The sequence below is a fragment of the Typopeltis vanoorti genome, chromosome 22 (assembly GCF_054136105.1).
Source record: "Typopeltis vanoorti isolate ZY-2024b chromosome 22, IOZ_Tvanoo_1.0, whole genome shotgun sequence".
Lineage (NCBI taxonomy): Eukaryota > Metazoa > Arthropoda > Arachnida > Uropygi > Thelyphonidae > Typopeltis > Typopeltis vanoorti.
In genome coordinates, this window is record NC_143570.1 from 17,026,135 (window position 1) to 17,049,072 (window position 22,938).

The 22,938-nt window shown below is 34.8% G+C and overlaps 1 protein-coding gene across 3 annotated transcripts in view; it reads left to right on the plus strand.

Annotated features, from left to right (window-relative positions):
* Positions 1-22,938, plus strand: part of LOC150094188 (uncharacterized) — a 189,383-nt gene that overhangs the window by 48,158 nt on the left and 118,287 nt on the right. For all 3 annotated transcript variants that reach the window (XM_090411733.1, XM_090411732.1, XM_090411734.1), the window contains exons 3-4: positions 7,501-7,819; positions 12,991-13,144. In XM_090411733.1, coding sequence (XP_090267859.1) covers positions 7,528-7,819; positions 12,991-13,144 — 446 coding nt within the window. In that variant the 5' untranslated portion in view covers positions 7,501-7,527. The remainder of the gene's footprint in view (positions 1-7,500; positions 7,820-12,990; positions 13,145-22,938) is intronic.

Genomic DNA, 22,938 nt, shown 5'->3' on the forward strand with positions numbered 1-22,938 from the left:
GGGGAATGACTGAAAGAATGCAGACACGAATCCAAGTGGCTGAAATGAGGTTCCTTCGAGGGGTTGCGGGATTGACGACTCGACAGAGTCAGAAGCTCTGCAATTTGGGAAACCCTCAATACTCAGCCGTTGCTTCTCCGTGTTACGAGATCACAGTTACTTTGGTATGGGCACCTGGTCAGAATGCCACAAGAGAGGCTCCCCCAGCAGGCCCTCTTTGCCAAGCCAGAGGGTGGGAGGCCAATGATTCACTGGATAGATTATATCCAAAACCTTGGGTGGACATGTTTGGGAGTCCCACCGGAACACCTGAGCTTGGTGGCGGAGGATCGTGACCATTGGAAGTTCCTCTTGCAGCTGCTGCCCCCACAACCCAATTAGGAAAGGTGGACCTTGAAGATGAATGAATGAATGAATGAATGAATTACTGATGGTGTTCTGTTATGTTTAATATATGGATCCAAGAATTGAAATATAAATAAGAGTTGAAAGTTTATTTTTCACTTGGTTAGACTATAATAAATTTAGTTTAATCCTTTATCCAAGGGTTAGCAAACAAAGTTTGCACCTGAAAATATCTTCAGGACTGGACCGTACTACCTTACCCAGGTGGTATATCGTACTACCTTCTCTAAATCCAGAGTAATTTAACAAAAAGGTGGCACACCATTTGGCAACTCCTATAGGTAAAGATGACCTACCATTGCTTCTGCCTGGTATCTCCACCTCTGGGCCTGGCTCCCACTGAAGAGACCTCAATAAAGGTCGAAACTAGTCTGGGTAGTGGCCCTTCCCTTAATGCATAACATTATACACATCTGCAAGGAGATGTGTTTTGCATTATGGGCGATACTGAGATAGGAGTGATGTTAGCTTGCTCCACCTTTGCTACGAGTTGCCTGGTGTTGTACTACCTTACCCCAGTCCTGAAGATATTTTGAGGTGCAAACTTTGTTTGCTCACACTTGGATAAAGGATTAAACTAAATTTATTATAGTCTAACAGAGTGAAAAATAAACTTTCAACATCTTTCTCTAAATCCAGAGTAATTTAATAAAAAGGTGCCACACCGTTTGGCAACTCCTATAGGTAAAGATGACCTGCCATTGCTTCTGCCTGGTATCTCCACCTCTGGGCTTGGCTCCCACTGAAGAGACCTCAATAAAGGTCAACACTAGTCTGGGTAGTGGCCCTTCCCTTAATGCATAACATTATACACATCTGCAAGGAGATGTGTTTTGCATTATGGGAGATACTGAGATAGGAGTGATGTTAGCTTGCTCCACCTTTGCTACGAGTTGCCCGGTGTTGTACTACCTTACCCCAGTCCTGAAGATATTTTCAGGCGCAAACTTTGTTTGCTCCCACTTGGATAAAGGTTTAAACTAAATTTATTATAAATAAGAGTTGATCAAAGAATGGAGACCTCCAGATATGAGAGTTTTATAAGCAAAATTAGGAGAGTGTATAGATATATCACTGGCAGAATCATTCTCAAACTGAATATAGTAGGGGGGGGGAACTGCTTAGTTTATTTACAAAAATGTTTTAAAAAGTGTAATTTAAGGTGGTATATGGTCATATAAACAGAACATTACATTAACAGGTAATGAAACAGATATTTGAAACAATATTGCAGGAAAGAGACCAAAATATAGCTAACTTTGATTCATTTATCTAGAAAAGTAAGAGATGGTAATTGGGTCTTAAAAATAATGGGCTGCTAATTTGGAAGAAAGTTGTTGATAGGAAATTAGCCATGAAATATTGTGTTAGTCCATCCCAATTTCTGCTATATCTGTTGAGGATTCAAGTTCTGTCTAGATGCAATGAACCTTTATAAAGACTTTTCCATTGACGGTGAGTTAGTATCATTCTGTATGAGGCTAATGCAATCTCATATGAAACCTCAACAAACCTGCCAGAAGAACACGTACACACCCAGTTAACAGCCATAATATATTGGTTCTCAGCCTTAGTTGTTTTGGTCATAATTCCAAATGACAACCATCTTTAAGAGTATACACAGTAGAAAAAAATGTTAATGACTAAGGTTATTCCAAATGTACAAAGTAGTTTTTTTTACAGTAATTTTATTGACTCTCGGGGGATCCTGTAACCCCTAGAGAGCGCGTCCCCTGGGTGGCGGATAGGGGAGCCCACCATTGTGTGTGTGTGTGTGTGTGGTGGGGTGGTCTGAATATACTGAATAAGGACTCGTGGATCAACAGGGCCATAAGGGGCAATCATCTTGATTGTAAAGGAAGTGGCACTCCCATGGACCCCTAGCTGGATCTATCCTCTCCTTCTTCTACTTTGAGGAAGATCCACTTACTTTAATCTTTCCTATAAGGCCTTATCAGCCAACTCTTCTTATTTTATGACCCTTATGCTATTAGAGTACTCAAGGGCCATGGGATCTTTTCATTTCTGGCCTTACAGCTATGCCCTCTCTATAAACCTTATTATAATTCTTCTATAATCTACTCTTTCCCCTTCAATATGCCCTATTCTTCCTATGGGTTTAAATTCAGAAGAAGGCTAGTTCAGAAGCCTTAAGGTTCAGCCTTACCACTGAACTATTCTATCATCAGGCTAGTCCCCTGACATGGAGAACATAATCCCACTTGTAAGCTGACAGAAAAAGATAATTGGATTGAATCTATGGGAAACGACCCTAGAACGGAAAAAGTAAAACAAAAATGGAAACGACAAAATGTAATACACATAGCAAACTGGAATGTAAGAGGAATAGCATATAAAGAAATAGAATTAGACCAGTTATGAAATGAAAGAAATTTTAAAATAGCAATAATCACTGAAATAAAAAAGAAATTAAAAGGAACTATGAGAACTGAATATTTTAATGTGATATACAGCGGAGTCGACAGAGACCAAAGAGCACAAGCAGGAGTCATGATTTGGATTCATAACTCCCTCTCAAAACAGTTAAAACATTATAAATTATGGAATGAAAGAATAATAGAAGCTAGAATAAAAATAGATAGAGGCTATTTAACAATAATTGGTTTATATGCCCCAGAAGAAAGAAGAGAACAGGATAATATTGATTTTTATAATCAGCTATAGAACATATATAATAAAATAAATAAAAATGATTACATAATTTTAGCAGGAGACTTAAATGCAAGAATTGGAAACATGAAAATTAATAATAATATAGGAATACATGGAGAACACACTCTTAACAGAAATGGTAAAAAATTGATTGACTTCGTAGTTTATAATAACCTAAAAATAATGAATTCCTTCTATAAACATAAAGACATACATAAATATACTTGGGCAGCAAGAGGATGTAAATCAATATTAGATTACTTCATATTAAATGAAAAGACATCAAAATTTTCACTAGATGTTAGAGTTCACAGAGGATATGAAATAAGCAGTGACCACTTCCTTGTTAAAATAAAATTAAGATTACTACCTAAATGGCTACAAGTAACAAGAACAGAAAGAAAAATTGAAACATTTGTTTATAAAACTAGACTATTGAATGACACAAATGTACAGTGACTATATGAACAAAGAATTAACCAATATCTAGATAAAATAAAACAAAATGAAGAAATAGAAATAGAATGGCTTAATATAAAAACGATACTAAATGCAGCAGCAAATGAAAGTTTAGGAAAGACCAAAAAATTCAATAAAAGAAGAAAACTGAAGATCTGGGATGATATAATCAAAGAAATAATCAAAAAGAAAAAAGAAGCCTATCACAAATGGTTAAGCAGTAAAAGATTAGAAGATGAAATAGAATATAAAAGAATAAGAGCCATAGCTAAAAGAGAAGTTAGAAAAAGACATAGAGAATCATGGAATAAATTTGTTTCTAATTTAGAACATGATTTATATAAAATAAGACCCAATGTATATAAGATTTTGAAACACTTAAATGCAGATACCAAAGAAAACGTAAAATTAAACACTGAATTGAAATTAGAAGAATTTCTAAATTACTACACAGAACTGCGGACAGACAAATATTTTAAAAAAGACAACTGGCAAACAATTAACGAAAATGAAAAGGAAATAACTGAAGAAGAATTAGAAATCAGCCTGAAAGAAACAAGAAACGGAAAATCACCTGGAGAAGATAAGCTAGGTTCAGAACTATCTAAATATGCAGGAACAAGATTCAAAGAAAGACATTATTTTTAAATAAAATATACTCAACTGGTATCCCCCCCCCCCAATAGAATGGACAAAAGCAATTGCGATTCCTATCTTTAAGAAAGGTAATAGAGGTGACCCTAAAAACTATAGAGGTATCAGTATACTAAATTCCTGTTACAAAATATATAGCAGAATCTTAAATAACAAACTAATGAAATATTCCGAAAACTTTATTCTAGAAATACAGAATGAATTTAGAAAAGGACGATCATGTATAGACCCGGCCCTTTTACCTAAAATTAATAATAGAGAAAAGAAGAGAATATAATTTAGAAACACATGTTGCATTTATTGACTTTGAAAAAGCATTTGACAAAGTTAAAAGAAACATATTATTTGACATATTAAAAGAAAGACAAATACCAAATAATATCCTAAAAGCTATCACAAGTATATATGAAGATAATCAAATACAAATAAGATTAAATCACGAGCTATCATATACGAGAGAGATAAACCAAGAGGTCCGACAGGGATGTCCCCTCTCAGCAACTCTTCTTAATGTCTACTTTAATGAAATAATAATAAAATGGAATAAAAATTTACATCAAGGAATTAAACTTTCTCCTACAGTTAACTTAAACACTCTCCTCTTTGCCGACGACCAAATAATAATTACAAATTCTGAAGATAACTTACAGAATGCTATTTTAGATCTAAATGAGATATCCAAAGATTATGGTATGATAATATCAATGGAAAAATCAAAAACTATGGCCTTTAAAGGACAAGATCCAGCAAGAACAAAAATAGTAATAGATAACAAGATCTTAGAACAGGTGAATTCATTTAACTACCTAGGATGTATGATCACATATGAAAATGAAAAAGATATAAACGTAAAAATTGCAAAATATTTAAAAATAACAGGTGTAATTAACTCTATATTTAAATCAAACCTAGTTCAAAAACAAACCAGGCTAAAAGTATACAATACATTAGCCCTACCAGTCTTAATGTATGTAAGTGAAATCTGGACAATAAAACAAAAAGACAAACAAAGATTAACAACAGCAGAAATGAAGTTTATGAGAAAAACTGCAAAGTATACTCTGTTTGATCACAAAAGAAACGAAGATATTATGAAAGAATTAAACCAAGAACCAGTAATAGAAAAAATTAAAAAAATATAAACATAAATGGGTGGAACACGTTCAAAGAATGAAAATAGAAAGATTACCAAAACAAGCCATTAGGAAAAAGAAAACCAGGACGTCCTCTTAAACGATTCAACGATGACTTTTAAGGCCGGAACAGGCCATGCTAGGCCTAAATCTTTAATACGCATGATGATGAATTTTATTGAACTTGACCAGTATTTTCTGTACTGCATAAGTTATATTATTTAAAAGAAAATACAGTAGTAAGGTAGAGATATTATTTGCTGCTACACTTCTTTTATTCATTGTTTGAACAGTTTTAACATGATTTCATTTAATAGCTCATAATAGTCCATTTTCCAAAATCAGTAGCATTCTACTCACTACTGCTACTATTGTATCCTCCCTCCTCCCAAAAAAAAAAGTGTTCTGCAACACAGACAATTAAGAAATCAACTACATGTTATGAAAAAAAAATAACACCTGAATTACTGCTAACATCTGATAAATAATTCAAGCTCTGATTCAAACAATGTTCGAAAATGATCACTTCATGAATGTGGTAATCATTGGGCAGATCTAATGAGCCAGTGCTGACATTGGCTTTCAGTCAGTTTTATTTTTTGTTTCTTTTCACATTGAGCATTAGAATCTATCCATTACATACAGATATGCACAAACATCCATGCCCACAGTGGGATTCAAATCCACTCATTGTTGGTTGAAGTGCTTCCACTTCAATAAACAGGGTTAAGCTATCCTAAGGATAATCAGATTAAAGCAAACATATTCATGTAACTTATAAAGTCTCCATGTTGATGGAATTCTAGGATTATAATTTAATTCTCATACTACTACTGTTAATTTAATTTATGGGACATACACATCACACTGACACCACTGACTCGTTACAAAATAAATTGATATGCATTTTTTTAACCAACAGTAAATATATTAAATACAACAGCAAAAACATTCAGGCATCATATTCTGCATTCTTATTCCCAAGCTGTCTGCATATGGCTTAACATAACTATATAAACAAACTTTGTATGTATATCAAGTTCTTCTCTTTTTGCTGCTGCTAAGATGATAAGTTGTCTATTAAGATAACTTAATTGTTAATAGGTCAGTTGCTATTTTACTTAACTGTGCATTCCTTGTTTAATTTAAATGTAAAAGAAACATTTCATTGATGCATGTTGTGTTTTCTTTATTACCGTTTTTTTTTTTTTTCACACACACATGCACGCACACAAAAAATCAATTTGCATATATGTATCATGTATCCATTAAAGGGATATCTGGCTAATATTTCTCTTACATAGCTGCACACAGAGAATAGGGATGAGGGGGAACATTTCTTCTATATTTACTTGAACTACATCATAATGATTCCTTATTTTGGCACCCTTAACATTTTGATGTACCTCTTTATGTCTGTGCAGTTACTTTTAATGGTTAATAAAAATTTCATGCGGAATTATATTCTAATTAAACACCAAATTTTTAAATGCTATTACTTTTTTTTTTTGTTCCATATTTACTTTTGAAATTATACAGTTATATATTTGGTTTAATCCTTTATCCAAGTGTAAGCAAACAAAGTTTGCACCTGAAGTATTTTCAGGAGACTTGTGGCAAAGGTGGTATAACTTCTCATCACTTGCCTTAGTATCCCATAATGCAAAGCACATCTCCTTGCAGACATGTATAATGCTATGCATTAAGGGAAGGGTCACTGCCCAGACCGTTTCGACCTTTATTGAGGTCTTATCAGTGGGAACCAGACCCGGAGGTGGTGATACTAAGGTGGAAGTAATGGAGAAGTCATATTCCATATACTGAAATTATACAGTATTTTAGTTTTCAGTGGAAGAGCCCTTCATACATTTTTTTTTTCTTGTATATTGATTTTATGTACAATTCCTAGCAGTATTCTCTGATAAACTAACATCTGTATAGGAGATCAAATGTTTTAGTTATTCATGTTGATATAGTCTTATAATTTGAATAAAAAAATTTAACCTGATATTTGTTGAATAAGTAGTATTCCTCAAAAACTAAAGGAAACTATATAAAACATTGAGGAATAATTATTCCTTGATATTTTATGTAGTTTATATTTCAGCTTTGACAAATTATAAGTCTGTTTTAGCATCAGAGAAATATTTTTTTTTTTTTTCTCCTCTCTAAATAGGATTCCACCTTCTAATAATTAATCAGGATGCCATTATTACAAAGAGTGATAGAACCAGAGCATGTGTGTAGAAATACATTACCTTTAGATGATCAAGGTATACTTGCAGTAGATGTGCCAAATGAATTGGAATGCGTTACTAATGGTACTCTTGCAAATATTATTAGGCAGCTATCGTCACTTTCCAAACATGCTGATGATATCTTTGGTAGTCTTTCTCGAGAAGCCACTTCAATAATGGCTCGTACAAGTTCTTTGCAAGGGCGGGTTGATCGGTTAACTGTAAAAGGAACTCAGTTAGATTCCAATGTGGAAGAAGGTAGGGCAATGCATATCAGCATTTTTAGTATATCATTTATAAGAATTTTTTTAAATAGCTAACATGCTTAACACTGTTATAAGTTTTTGCAAAATTGTTGAAATTTATATCCACATAACTCACTATGGTTATTATTTTAAGGCCCTTATTTAAGGATATACCTCACCTTAGATTCTCTCTGTCAGCATGATCATTACTCACTGCTGGCAATGCATTCCATTTACCTGCTGCTGTCCATACAAAATATCTATTGATTTCCTTGCAATATCCTTTTGCAGCTTCCAAGGATGATCCTTTTGTTTTCTCATTATCTACTATCCTGCACAGCAACTTCCCAGCATCTGTCCAATAAGTTCCTCTCACTACCTTATATAAGTTTCAGACTGTTTACCCACTTATAGCTTTGTCACAGTGTCTTCTTGCTTGCAGTTCTTGACTAATCTCATCTACTTTGCATGTTGAACCTCCTTATTCTACAGATGCAGTCTGACAATCATATTTTTAGGATTAAGGGTTGGTTAGAGCTCATGGTGGATGTTTAATAGAGTACAAACAACATGAGGAATGAATTAAACAACAGTGTATTAATGCTTTCAGTAATTCATCTGCCACATAAACATCTTTGAGGATACCATATAAAGTCACTCTTCCTAGCTATAACTCTAACCTGCTAAGTTCCACTTTACCTTGTGCATCTGGCATGTTTGTTGCATTTATATTTATATCTGTAATGACGTCTCTCTCTGCAAAACATGGGAACCATTAAGCAGTTTAATTCATTCATGATGCTGTTTTCATTCCATTAATTAAATGTCCAACATGAGCAGTCTGATAACTGTTTTAAAACTAAATCCCAAGCAGTGTTGATTTCATTCACACACATTTTTATGGCATCCATCTTCTCCTCCTCCTTCTTCTTCGCCTGTTGTCATAGCCAGCCAGTAAAAGATTAAAAAATATTAATAACATTGAAGAGATATTATTATTTAGTATATAGTGTACAGTCTTTCCCCTTTCCTGAGGTCTTCAGGGAACGAATGTATTCGGCAGTCATCAGTAATATGATGCATAGTCTGCATCAGTACAGTGCCATGTGTGCAAATAAAAAAAGATGCTTATTAAGTTCCCTACAGATGTAACAAGTGGGCACAGTGGCCTTGTCTGATTTTAAATCTGTTTAGCTGGCTCCAGAGTTTTTGAGAAACATTGCATCCAGGAGATTTGAAAGTTGGATCTCTGATTAGGTACTTTTCATTACAGAGTCTTCTCCACCTGTCCTGAAGACCATCATCTGGTATTTCCACAAGCCAGATGGGAGATATCTTGATGTGTGGGAAGATTGATGTTATTTCTTTGATGATAGTTATTCTCTTCTGAAGCATGGTGGAGTGATATGGGAAAGGACAGGCAATTATTCGAGAGGAGTAGACCTTAAGGTGCCAGAGATTTTTCTCATTTTATATGACCATTTTATTATGACCAGGGCTGCTGTTCTAAGAGTTTGAAGCATTAGAACCCCCAGGTTTGCCTTTCAGTCTGTTTATGGTATTGTTCCTGGCAAATATCTTTAACTTAATCTTTAAAGTTGCCTGTGACATAACTATAAAACAACAAAATTACACGATAACCACGGTAGTAAACTTTAATGAAAGTACAGATATTTTGTACTAAAAATAACAGTACATCATCAGTGTGTAGAAACAACAAGCAAATCAATAAACAGGATAACAAGGTACAAACAACAATCAGTTTACCAATTAAAACAGTTGCTGCATGCTAGAAACTAATATTAATAAATAATATTAAAACTATTTTTGATGTTTATATAAAATGAGAATCTTCATTTTAAAACTTTTAAATTAAAGTTTTATAAACACCTTTTCAAAGAATGTTGGGAATCCTTTTTACATTGGTCTAACCTGATTTGGAATGATTGTTTCTCTCTACTGAAAGGTTGGGAGATTTTCATTTTATGTAAACATAAAAAATAGTTTTAATATTATTTATTAATATTAATTTTTAGCACTTGGCAACTGTTTTTTAATTGGTAAACTGATTGTTTTTGTACTTGTTTTTCTGTTCTTTGCGTGCTATTTTTACACACTGATGATGATGTACTCTTATTTTCAGTACAAAATATGGAGTATAATATTTGTACTTTCATAAAAGTTTATTACTGTGGTTATCGCATAATTTTGTTTTATCTTTAACTTAGTTTTTTCCAAATGCTGTTGGTATGTAAGGCTGCAATCAAGTGTGACACCAAGGTAGCAAGGGTTCATGGATTAGAGTTCTGTTACAGAAATTTATTTTTAGTTTTCTGTCTTGTGGTTATTTATGTGAAAAGCTGAAACAACAGTTTTTCTTGGATTAGGGGATAGTTCCCAGATTTCAAAGTATTTTTACAGTGAGCTCAAATCTTTGCTCAGTGTTGCCTCATAGTCTTGGAAGGTATGTCTTGTGTGGTGATTATTGTGTTGTCAGCATAGATAAACTTTTTGTTTGAGGGATGTTGCCTGTGTTCAGATTTCACTAGAGCTGAGGCAAAGGCAGATCCATCTCATAGGATAAATGTTCTTCTGTATTTTTGTGAATTCAGATAAACCTTTATTTTCCTATTGAAGAAGTGGAGATAAACAGTCTGTTTATTCCCACTTCACCATATCTCAATGATTCTTGGTGAACCCACTCCTTCCTATGGCATGAAGTAAGTACTGCTTTAAATATAAATTTTTCCATGTTCGGAGGCATAAGTCCAAAATTAGCAAAGAGTCAAATTTCTCTTCTTTTGCTAACGTTTACTTCTCTTTCTCAGGCTCCAAGAAACTATGACCTTTTTCTGCTTAGGACTAATTACCTGTACAGTGGCTAATCCTGTGTCAAGTCTACTCTGGATGAGCTTGTATATCTCCTTGAGTTTATAAAGCTTGCCTTTTTTTTTTTTTTTAAATCCCAAATCTACTCTAGATACTTTTTTCCTCCTTTCACAAATCTAGACCAGGTGGCCTGTTTCAATCTCAGCCCAGTGTTTCATCAGTCTTGCCTCTGTTTCTATCACCTTTTGGTTTGTAGTTTATCATCTTCCTAGATATTCTAACATATACCATTCATTCTAGATGCTCTTTCCATTTGGTTCTGTATTTTTCTATTGTTTCCATTATTGGTGTTTGGTTTGGCTCTTTCAGTATGTCTTAATTTCTCTTTTTGTGTAGTCTTGTATAACCTGCTGGTCTTTTCATGTATTTCATTTTTGCTCTGCAGTGATTATTTTTTATCTCTTTCATTTATTGTCGATGTTTCATTACCATATGCTGATTTTGATAAAATATTTTTATTTCTTAGTCTGCTTTTTTAATGGCTGTTGCCTGCCTTAATGTTTTGTTTATTATTCCATTTAAATTTAAAGCAGTAGCAGAAACCATACCAGAACTATCATGCAAGAGTAATGCTTAATTGGAGAGATAACTGAGAACTTTCCTATTTCCACTCTGTAGTTCTTCAGGGAGCTTTTTGGCACTATATCTTTTTATTATTACCCTTGATTATGTATTAGACTCACAGGAAATGAGTGCAGAATAACTGTAAGAATTGGCAGGATAAACCCACATAATCAGTTTTTGTTTTGAAGATGATGATGTTCTGATTGACTAACAATCAGACTGCCCAAATCGATGTAGATAATTTATGTAAAAATGCAGCACTGATTGGGTTGGCAGTCAATAGCAATAAAACTAAAGTCCTAAAGAACAGAATAGAAGGAAATATTCAGTTAAATGACCACATTCTTGAAGTAAATTTTCTGTACCTTGGTTCTTACATCAATACTCTGACATAATGAAAAGAAAGCACAAAGGTCTTCAATTCTTTAAAAGTCTAATATCTAGAAATCCAATCTCATCACCACAAATACCAAAATTCGTCTATACAAAAACTGCTAGTCAAGCCATATTTACTTATGGTACCTACCCAGATTTGGAACATCACTACTCAGCAAGCAGTTAATATCATCAATAGCTTTGGGACTTATTGCCTTTGGCAATACTAGGATATACATGGCAAGATCACATTCCTAATACTGTCATTCTAAAAGAAAGCTGGCAGAGACCCCTTTAAAAAAGTCAGCTGAGATGGTTGGGACACCAAGTTTGACATCCACCTTCACTTGCTTTCAGTGTTTTGCTCTCTAAAGCCATCTAATGGACATAGAGGTAGAGGAAAACCAAGGAAATGGTTTTGGCAATACATTAGCACACTTCTTTTTGAAGATAAGTTTCATGAACCATCTGACATACCATTTGGTACAAAACAGAGCAATGTAGATTACTACATTGCTCTGTTTTGATGTAGATCATCTAATAAACTTCATCTTCATGAGTTTCATTATATGAATATTTCTGTATATATATTTCCCTATTCATACATGAATAAATGATGATGACAGATAATAGAATTGGAAGAATGTTGATAAATTATTGATCTCTCATGGAACAAGGTATATCCCATGATGATATATATCATGAAGTGTTTTTGAAGAGTTCCAGTTTTAAGTATATCCAAAGGATTTATATGATTAATTAATTTACACATCCCTTTAAAATAAATGTATTATTATTATAATCAGTATTTTATTAGTTTAAAAAATGATATTTGATGATGCAGAATAGTGAGTTTGTCAATCATCTAGTTAAAATAAGAATTCTCACAATCAGCATATTTATGGCAATAGACATTGTTATTTACCATTATAAAGTGAATAAAGTGCAAACAGTTCTATTTATGTTACATGGTGTTGTGTTAATTTGAATTTATGAAAAGTTAAAAATAATAAATAAATTTCTTTATGATAAGAGGATAAGCTTAATTTAAATCCAAGTTAAGATTTTTGGATTTACATTCCAAAAGCTTAAATTCTAACCTTTATTTTTGTTGTTAGCATTCAGTAACTAGCATAATCAAGCAAATGTACAGCATTTCTCATTCATGTCTAGTTTTCGAAATAATGCTATTTTGAAATAGCATTATTTCGAATATGTTGGTTATTATGCATGATTGTATTATTCTTATTTAAATACATAATTCTTTTCTTCCTACTCTTAATAAAATTGCTGTGATATCTAAAATATTAATTTATATAATAACCACTAAATAAGTTATTTTATGTCTTATGATAGTATCTCTGCAAGATATCCATATGAGGAAAGCTTTTAAAAGTTCAGTAGTTTATGACCAACAAGTTGTTTCTCGTGATTCTATGCCTGCTGCCATGAGAGATACATACCATGTATGTGATAAACCTCCACCGTTAGATAAATTAAATCCATATAGGTAAGTTTTATATAACTTTGCTTTTTTTGATATTTTACTGTGCAGTTTGAAATGCAATTTTTTAAACTTTTCTTTTTGAACAATAATCTCAGCAAACTTTGCCTCTTTCAATTTGATCTTATTAACATTTCCTAAACTGTACTATTAAGTGATGGGCATATAGCATACTGTAGAAACTCAACATAGTAAAGGATACCCTAACATGCCCTATTCGTAGTGTCATGAATACGGTATGTAAGGGATAGTTAACATTGATATTGTGTGATATTGTTGTACCTGTATTTTTTATAGGATTAAAAGAAATGTAATCTGAGCTTATAACAGCTAAACCAATCACAATGCAGCAGTAGGTTTCACTCATGGTTCTGTACTCATCTGTATATTTATGACAAATGTTACAGTTTCTTTATCTATAAGAAATGAAATAAAATAATGATCCATCCAAGGAAATGAAGAATGGAAATATTAAATATCTTTCCTTTTTTGACATAATACAAAATAACACAAGGTTAAAAGTAACTGTTTGAGTGATATCTAATAAGAGAAAAGAAATCAGCACTAAGCTATGCAAATTGTCTAGAGAACAAACAGCATTTACAATATATGTTGAAAAGAATTGTTTTAAAAAGTGTTCAAGAGCATTTAGAAAGTAAGATACTTTTTATAGTTTATCTTTTTTTTTTTATGTTGGGCCCATATACGAGAGGTTAGCTAGTCAACCTATAGTATATTAATACCATATATGGGTGATGGGTTAGGAATGGAGAAACTTGTTTACATTTGATTTAAAAGCCTGTATGTTGTATTCCTTGGGAAATACATCAGGGGGAAGACTATTCCACAGTACCACAGTAGCATGGATGAAGGAGGAGGAGGAAAAGAAGCCTGTTCTGTGGGTTTCAAGGTGTACTGTGAAAGGATGTTGGGCAGCAGCTGTACGTGTTCCAATGGGCTTAGTATAGAGTGGGGGAATTATTAATGTTGTTTCAGATGAACATTTCCCATGGAAATATTTATAGAATATACAAATTGCAGAGACCAAGCGTCTGTGTGAAAGTGAGGGGAGCGAGTTGGTGAGAGATGGGTCATTTATCAGGCTAATTGCTCTCCTCTGTATTGAGTCAAGCATTTTGAGGGAGCTTTTAGGAGCCCACTCCAAATGTGAGAGCAGTATTCGATAGCCAGGCAGATTTGCGATTTGTATAATGTTAACAGCTGTTTAGAGGTGAAGTAGCGTCTTGAGTGAAAGAGAAAACCTAGTTTTTTGGAAGCTGAGGATGCAATGGCTGTGATGTGTTTATGCCAGGAGAGGCTTGATATCAGGGTAATTCCAAGAAGAGAAATCTCATTTGGTCTGGAAATTTGAGTGTTATCAAAAACAATGCTAGGGGAAAATAGTTCTTTTTTGTGAGAAATAAGACAGAACTGCGTTTTACTAGCGTTGAAGTTGAAGAGGTTATCTGAGCCCCATTGGAGGATGGCTTGGAGGTCGGAATTAAGGGAAGTTGTGGTTGATGTTCTGTGGGTTGAAGTGAGTTGTGTACTGTAGGATTTGTCAAATGAAAGGGAGGAGTGTAATATGCTGTCATCTACAAAACCGTGTATTGAGTTAGAGGTCAACTGAAGTAGGTCATTGATATATAGAAGGAAGAGAGTCTGTGAGGGAACTGAACCTTGTGGGACCCCAGCATTAGTTGGATGGTTGAGAGGATAGGGAGCCGTCTACCATCACACATAGTGTGAGTCCAGACAGGAAACTGGCAGTTCATCTGCAGAAGTCCTGAGACAGTTCAAGTGATGGGAGTTTGCTTAGTAGGCCTTTGTGCCAGACTCGGTCAAAGGCTTTAGAGATATCAAGTGCAACTACTTGGGATTCACCAAATTTCTCCATGGCATTTGTCCACCTATGGGTGATGTATGAGAGTAGATCTCCTGTTGATCAGCTTAGGCGGAATCCGTACTGTCGGTCGCTTAATAGCCAGGTACCTTCAAGGTAGATTAGGAGTTGAGAAGTGATGTTTTTCTCCATCACGTTAGATAGAACTGAAGTGAGTGAGATAGGGAAGTAGTTAGATGGCAGTGATTTGTCACCATTTTTAGGAATGCGTTGAATATAGGCCAGTTTCCAGGCTTTGGAATATATATATACCAGTGGAGTAAGAGAGTGTGTACAGAAGGCATAGGATAGGAGTCAGTTCTGGTGCACAGACCTTCAGGACAATTGGAGGAATGCCATCAGGGCCAGGAGACTTTTTTGTCTCTAATTTAGACAACAAGTTCATGATATCTTTTTGGAAAAAGGATACATGGGGCATTGTATGTTGGGCAGTTGGAATGGCTAGAGGGCATTTGCCATTGTCAGTTATGTGTGCACTGGGGACAAAGTGTGAAGCTAGGAGGTTAGCTTTTTCTATGGGTGATGTTGCAATTGAGCCATCTGGGTATGATAGAGGTGGGAATAGTGTAGGGCAAAAGTTACGGCCAATTGCCTTGGCAAGAGACCAGAAGACATGGCTGCCATTTGAACAGCTTCAAGCTTCCTGCTTTTTGCCCATTCAAATTCTGTTTTAGAAGCATTGATAATTTACTTGCATCTGTTTCAGGCTTCAGTATAGGCATTGAAGGAGGATGGGGTTCTTGATTTGAGTCAGTTGTGGTATGCCTGATTTTTCATTTGTACATCTTTTGGAGAACCAGGGTTTAATTAGGGGACGGCAGTTCTGAGTAGTGTGGGGAATGTATGTTTTCTCGTGCCAGTGAGGATTATTTTGTCGATACTTTCGGTGCATATGTTTGGCCTGGGAGACTGGAAACAATAGTCCAAACATGGGAATGAAGCATAGTAGTCTTGGAGACTGTCCTATTTGGCACTGTTATAATGCCAAACTACTCTTGTGTGGGAATGACTGTGTGAGCATTGTTGCATGGTGGAGGAGATGAGCACTAGGTTGTGGTCAGAATTACCCAGGGGACTCACTGCATATTTGGAGGAGTTATTAGTAAGGAAGAGATCTAGGGTATTTGGGGAGTGGTTTGGATTATCTGGTATTCTGGTAAGTTTTTGAACAATTTGTGTAAGATCGTTAATGATGGCAAATGTTTCAGCATCTCTGCCTGCAGCATCTGTATAACTGGAAGAGGAAAGCCAATCGATGTTATGGACATTGATTTCGCTGTTAGGAGAGTGGGACTGAAGAAAATCAACTTTTAAGGAGAGGAAATGAAAGAGCTCAGAGTGGTTGGTGGTATTAGGAGAGTGATAGAGACAGCAGATGAATTACACTGAGTGGGGAAGGGATATTGTCAGCCAAAGAAGGTCGAAGTTGGGTGAATCTAGGTTAGGTGCTCTCTGGCAGGGTATGTCAGAGTGGATATATGCACAGATGCCACCCTTGAGTTGAAAGGAATTAAATGGAAGATTGAGATGAATAGTGCTGGAGGAAGGGTGAGATTTGAGTTTCTGTTAAAAAGAGTAGGTGGGATTTGGTGGACTGCAGATGGTAGTGGACACTATTAAGGTTGGAATTGAGGCCACGAATGTTGGTGAAGTGGATATGCAAGGTTCTGTGAGGCATGGATTTGACTGCAAGGGTCTTGCATGTTTACTATGCAGTGTCTGCATACTAGTGTCCTTGGTGGCATCACTTGGTATATGCACTAGTTTGGTTTGTTTGTAGTCTATCATCCAACTGTTGTCTCCATTTTGGCGTTTTTCTTCTAGTTGTCTTTGGAGTTGGCATTTTGTTCTCTCTGGACAAAGGTTAAATCAGGTTGAGCACGTATGTGCGACTGGGGCTAGTGTCCTTTAGCTTATTGTTTGTGTGTTATAAATTTGGATATGTTTGTTGATGTGTCGCAGGTCACTTTCATGAGACGGGGAAAGTTCGTTCTGTCCTTTCTTTTGTTTATGGGTCCGAAACAAATCATGGCACAACACATAAGTTTTATTTTAAGTGCATATGGAGAGTATTTAGGATTATCTTTAGGAGTAACCTCTTATAGTATATAGTGTTATGAGAGGTTAATGGCTTATTCTAGGTAAAAGTAGTTAATCACATTTTCAGATTAATCACAAGTATGGATACAGAATTTGTTATTGTGAAAATGAAATTCAAGCTAACATCTTAATATCCTGACTGTATCCTCTTGCAGTCAGAGGTGTTTTTTGGTTATGAATGACAGTATCGAAACATAATCAATGAGTCTTTGGACTCCCTGGAGGTGTCACATATTAATAATAATAAATAATAATAATTCATTACTGTGAAAATGAAATTCAAACTAACATCTTAATATCCAGTGTATCCTCTGAAAGCAGTCAAAAGTATCTTTTTTTTTTTCATTGAATGACATTCTTCCAAATGTTTGGCAGTTTTTTGCAACCTAATTTATCTAAATTGAGTGTATTCTGTAGGGCATGTTGCAGAGATTTGCTCTAATGACATCAATTCTCAGTTGATAAAAAGAATTACAATACATCTAATGGTTTCATGAGTAATGGATACAATTGTACAAAACTAAAATTATTATTAAATCCCCCTCCCCCACCTTTTAATAACATGCAAACTAATAAGGAATATCCACACCACTTTAATCCACACCACTTATACCAAAGATGTTTGTGAAAGAATCAATAAATACTTACCAATGTGATGCCTGCATGCTTTGTAATGTTTTATCAGATGTATATAAAGGCTTATGTGTTGGTTCATCTTAAGTTTTTTAACAGTTTAATTTGCAACACAAGATAATAATAATCAGTTGTGTGGTGTATTTACTTAATTGCTAATATTTCGCTGGTTACATAGCAAATTCAGAGTACAAGCAGTTTGCTATAGTATACAAACAGCAACAATTGCTGTTTGTATACTATAGCAAACTGCTTGTACTCTGAATTTGTCTCTATATTAACTAACAATTAGTTAATATGGAGAACAGTTTAAATTGTAATGGACAACAGTTTAAATTGTAATGGACAACAGTTTAAATTGTAATGGACAACCTAAAGAAATGACATCCTAATCAGCGCTGTTTGTTTTTGGATAAAGAGAGGTTTTGCGAGTATTAATTTGATCTTAGTGAGTATCTCTCAGATTTTTGGTAAATTTAATACAGCCTTTGGATATGTTCAGATTTGGGGAATATTTTAAAGTTGATGCAAAAAAAAAGTCTCTCTCTGAGTCTTAACAGTTAAGCCTATGTGTAGCACTTTATTTTTCCCATCATATCCTGTGTGAAGGAATGTCCAAAGTATGGGTCTGCCTCTCCCGACTTACCATAACAATTGTGCCGAATGTAATTTTAATGTTCTCTGAGGTACACTAATGGCCAAAATCGTGGAAACCTTTTGGAAAAAGTGTATTTTTGAGGTTTGATGGCTCATAACACCATAAAATTATATATCAATGGAAAGATAATTTAATCAAAAATGTAATGTAACAAGGTTTGTTCAATTATCTGTATTCTATGAAAAGTTATAGCCAAATAACCAGAAAAAAGAAGCACAACTTGCTTAGGTTGATATGAAGTAGCTTTCCTTCATTTGAATGTAGCCAATGAGCATGAGTGTTTAGAGAGCCAATCAGGTGTCATCTTGTTTTGGCAATGAGCCAGTAAGGTCACAGTAGGATTCAGCTATTGATGTCATGTATTGGAGCTGAGAGGAGGACATTTGTCAGTGTGTTATGTGATTGCTATCAAGTTGTTTTTTTTTTTTTTGTTTGTGTGTTCTTTCATTTAGTGAGCTTGTAAAACATAATAAAATTAAAGAAATGGATCAAAAAGTTGACTGGTCACCCAGAAAGCGATGTAAAATAGTACTATTAAGTGAACAAGGCTACAGTTATGAAGAAATTAGAAGAAAAATTGGTGGAAACTTAATCAAAGGTGGCATTTCTAAATTTTTGAATAGGTATAAGGAGACTCAGTCACTACAAAACCAGACTGGTAAAGGCAGGAAAAGGTGCACAACAGCAAGTGATGATAGAAGAATTGAAAGACTGTGCCTACGTGACAGAAGAAAATCATCTGGGTGTATACAAGATGAAATTGCAATGCAATGTGAAGTTGAATGCAAGGACTGTTTGGCGCAGACTGCAGGAATTTGGTCTAAATGCTAGAATTCCATGAAAAAAGCCGTTTTTTATCTCAAACAAAGGTTGAAAAGATTAAACTGGGCTAAAACCCACGTTAACTGGACAGTGGAACAATTGGACAGTGTTATTTGGAGTGATGAGACCAAAATCTCCCTGTTTGGTAGTGATGGCATAAAATACGTAAGGAGAAGAATTGGAGAAGATTTGCATCCTGATTGCATTACACCTACCGTGAAACACCCACTTAGTGTTATGATCTGGGGTTCTATGATATCAAAAGGTGTGGGCAGAATTTGCGTGATTAATGGGAATATAAATGCCCAAAAATACATAAATGAAATACTTGAGCCCAAACTGAAGCCTTCTGCACATGTTCTTTTCCAAGATAATGAAGCATTTATATTTCAACAGGATTCAGCTCCATGTCATGTTGCTGATGTGTGCAAAAAGTGGTTTCAAGATAATCATATCCCACTGCTGAAAATGGCCTGGGAATAGCTCAGACCTTAACCCAATCGGAAAGCTATGGAGCCGACTAAAGAAACTTGTTAGTCAGAAGCAACCCACCAATAAAACCCAATTAATAGAAGCAATAATTCAATCTTGGTTTCACAATATAACAGCTGCGTAACTAAAAAACTTGGTTCACTCCATGGGAAGGCGTTGTAAGGCCGTATTAACGCTAAAGGTTACCCAACTAAGTATTAACTCGCATTGTGAGAATTTTTGTATATCTCATTTTTTCTGTGCGTTTCACTTTTCTTCTTTAACTGCTGTTCTAATAAAACATCCTTCATAAAAGTTATTGCATTACATTCTTGATTAATTATCTTTCCATTGATATATAATTTTATGGTATTACTCCAAAAAAAAAAGTGGTGTTATGAGCCATCAAATCTCAGAAATACACTTTTTTTCCTATCTATGAAAAGGTTTCCACAATTTTTGCCACTAGTGTAGATGTCAACAGATCTTCCTGTCTGTCCACAGTAAGCCAGTTTACAAGCACAGGGCACTTCTCCAAAAGACAAAATGTCACCAATGATGCTACCTGGCATATACCAAGTACCATATTCGTGAAACTTGGTCTTACTGTATATCACAGTAAATAACTTTTTAATGTAAATATTTCAAGTCATGTATCATAAGGCATCATCAGTACAACTAATGAACAACAATAGGAATTGAATTAAAAAAACAGTAGGGCACATGCTTAAATTGGAATCCCTCTACGTATACAGTTGTGTTCATGGATTAAAAACTTGTGTACTGAAATTAAAATTACTTAAATTAAAATATAGCATTTACTTTAATAAAGAGCCAAAAGGCTTCACTTTGACGATGCAAATTTATAAAAATTAAGTGGATATTAAATCTAGCATTATTTCAAAGCTGAATATAGAAATCGTATGAAATTTGACCAGAGAGCTTATGGGTTTATGATATTTATGATAATTTATGAAATTGCTGATATTTATGAGTTCCCTCAGCCAGACCTTATAGGAGAGATGATCGCTATGCCCAAGCATCCATATACCATATATTTCCTTCCTATTGGTCCATTTTGAAAAGTTTAACTGGCCTGACAACTGTTTCAAACTGGTTGGTTTTTGTCAGAGACTAGGCAGAAACCTTAAGAGAGCAAACACTGTCAGTACTAAGGAACTTGAAACATTGGAGAGGTGTATTTTTCATAAGCGAACTCTCGGTTGGTGCATAAAAGTATTTACTAAAATAAAGAGCCAAAAGGCTTTACTTCAGCGATGCAAATTTATAAAAATTAAGTGGATATTAAATCCAGCATTCAAAGCTGAATATAGAAACTATAAAAGTTTTGTATGAAATTTGATCAGAGAGCTTACAGGAATACACTCACTTATATTTACAAGTTGCCTCAGCTGGACCTTATAGGAGAGATGATCGCTATGCCCAAGTGTCCATATGTTCCCCTCCTATTGGTCTATTTTTGAAAAGATTTCACTGGCCTGATAGCCGTTTCTCATAAATATCGGCGAGTGTATTCCTGTAAGCTCTCTGGTCAAATTTCATGCAAAACTTTTATAGTTTCTGTATTTGGTTTGAAATAATGCTGGATTTAATATCCACTTAATTTTTATAAAATATATCAGATAAATTATTGAATACAATCGACGATAACAATTTCCCAAACTTTAGTGAGACAGTCATTTCAATTAAGATTAGGTCTATGAAGTAAGGCTTCAGCACTTTCTTTATATAAATGTTCATGTTTATATGTGAATGTATGTAGTAGCTTGGTGTTTTGCCATCGGATCATGTGGTTAGCAGAACTGTAGTGCAATGTGATAGATATAGTCTGTGTGTTCTTCCAGATAGAAATTGGCAGCTCTTGTTTGTTCAAAGTAGAAAGGTGCAGGAGCTAGAGATGCTGTAGACCCAACGATTGTCTAGATGATGGAGAGGATCTTTCAGTGAATGAATCAGGATAGCTAATTTTTGGTATTGCTTGAGGACAGTCTGTATGGGATTTAGTCTGAGGCACCCAGATATAGATGCTCCAATTGATTTTTTATGTTCTGGATGGTATAGTGTTCTTGATTGATTTTGGGAAGTGAAGGGGAAAAACCATGGCTAAAAAAGTCTCACAGATGTGATTGATTTCTGTGGATATACTGTGTGGTTTGAGCACATGGTTCTAGCTGTCTACAGAAATCAGTGACATGTGTGACACTTTTTTTTTTTTTTTTAGCCAATAACTTTCCCCTTCATAAATCAACAGAACACTGTACTCTTCCTTCCAAAATCCACAACACACACAGTTGCCATTCCTTACATCCAGGCAAGAAAAATCTCATGAGTTTTAAAAAGATACAACATACAGATTGCCTTCAAGCCATACCCAAAATTTGCTGTCCTCATGTGTTCACCCAAAGATTCTCTTCATCATCTAGAACGTCCTAGGTCTATAGCATCACTTGCTCTTGCAGACTTTCCTATTTTGGACAAAGAGGTAGACCTGCCTATATCTCTCTTGAGGAATATTTGTATATACTAGGTCTGTTACCTGCACTACACCCATTCTGAGTAGTGGACCAACACTAGATCCAGTGGGGAGAAACCTCTCTTTTATACAGGAACAGGCAACAAATCTAAGCAATTATTTCTAGAATTTGTCACAGCATTACAGCACTCACCAAATCTGAACAAATTCAGCCATCTTGCTTTTCCAGTATGGGAGACTGTCATTTTAAGACCCTTCAGCGAGTTTCCATCATTACATTTGTAGGGGCAAGACTATAGGATTCTGCCTTTCATACCATGTTTGCCTTCCAGCTAGTATGCCCACATGCTTGGTTGTAATCTTTGTTTCCATGAAGATGCACTGGCAACTAAGGTTATATATTGGCATAGTAATTTATTAGCTAAATAAGTTTAGTAATTATTATCTCTAGAAACGTGTTTTCTCCTTTGAACTTTAACATTAGTGATAATCAGTGTCTTAAATAATCATTCCAGCTTAGTGCTTGCTGTCTCTGGTCTTTTGATAGAAAGACATGAGAAGAATCCTAAATAGCTTGGATACAAGTTTTCTTCTCCTGATGATATCTCCCTAATTTTGGCCAAAATTTCTGCTCCAGAGTTAACACGTATTTTATATTGTATTTGCATCTTTTCATGCTCGTCTATCATCTGTCCTACCATATGGAAGCAAGCTATTTG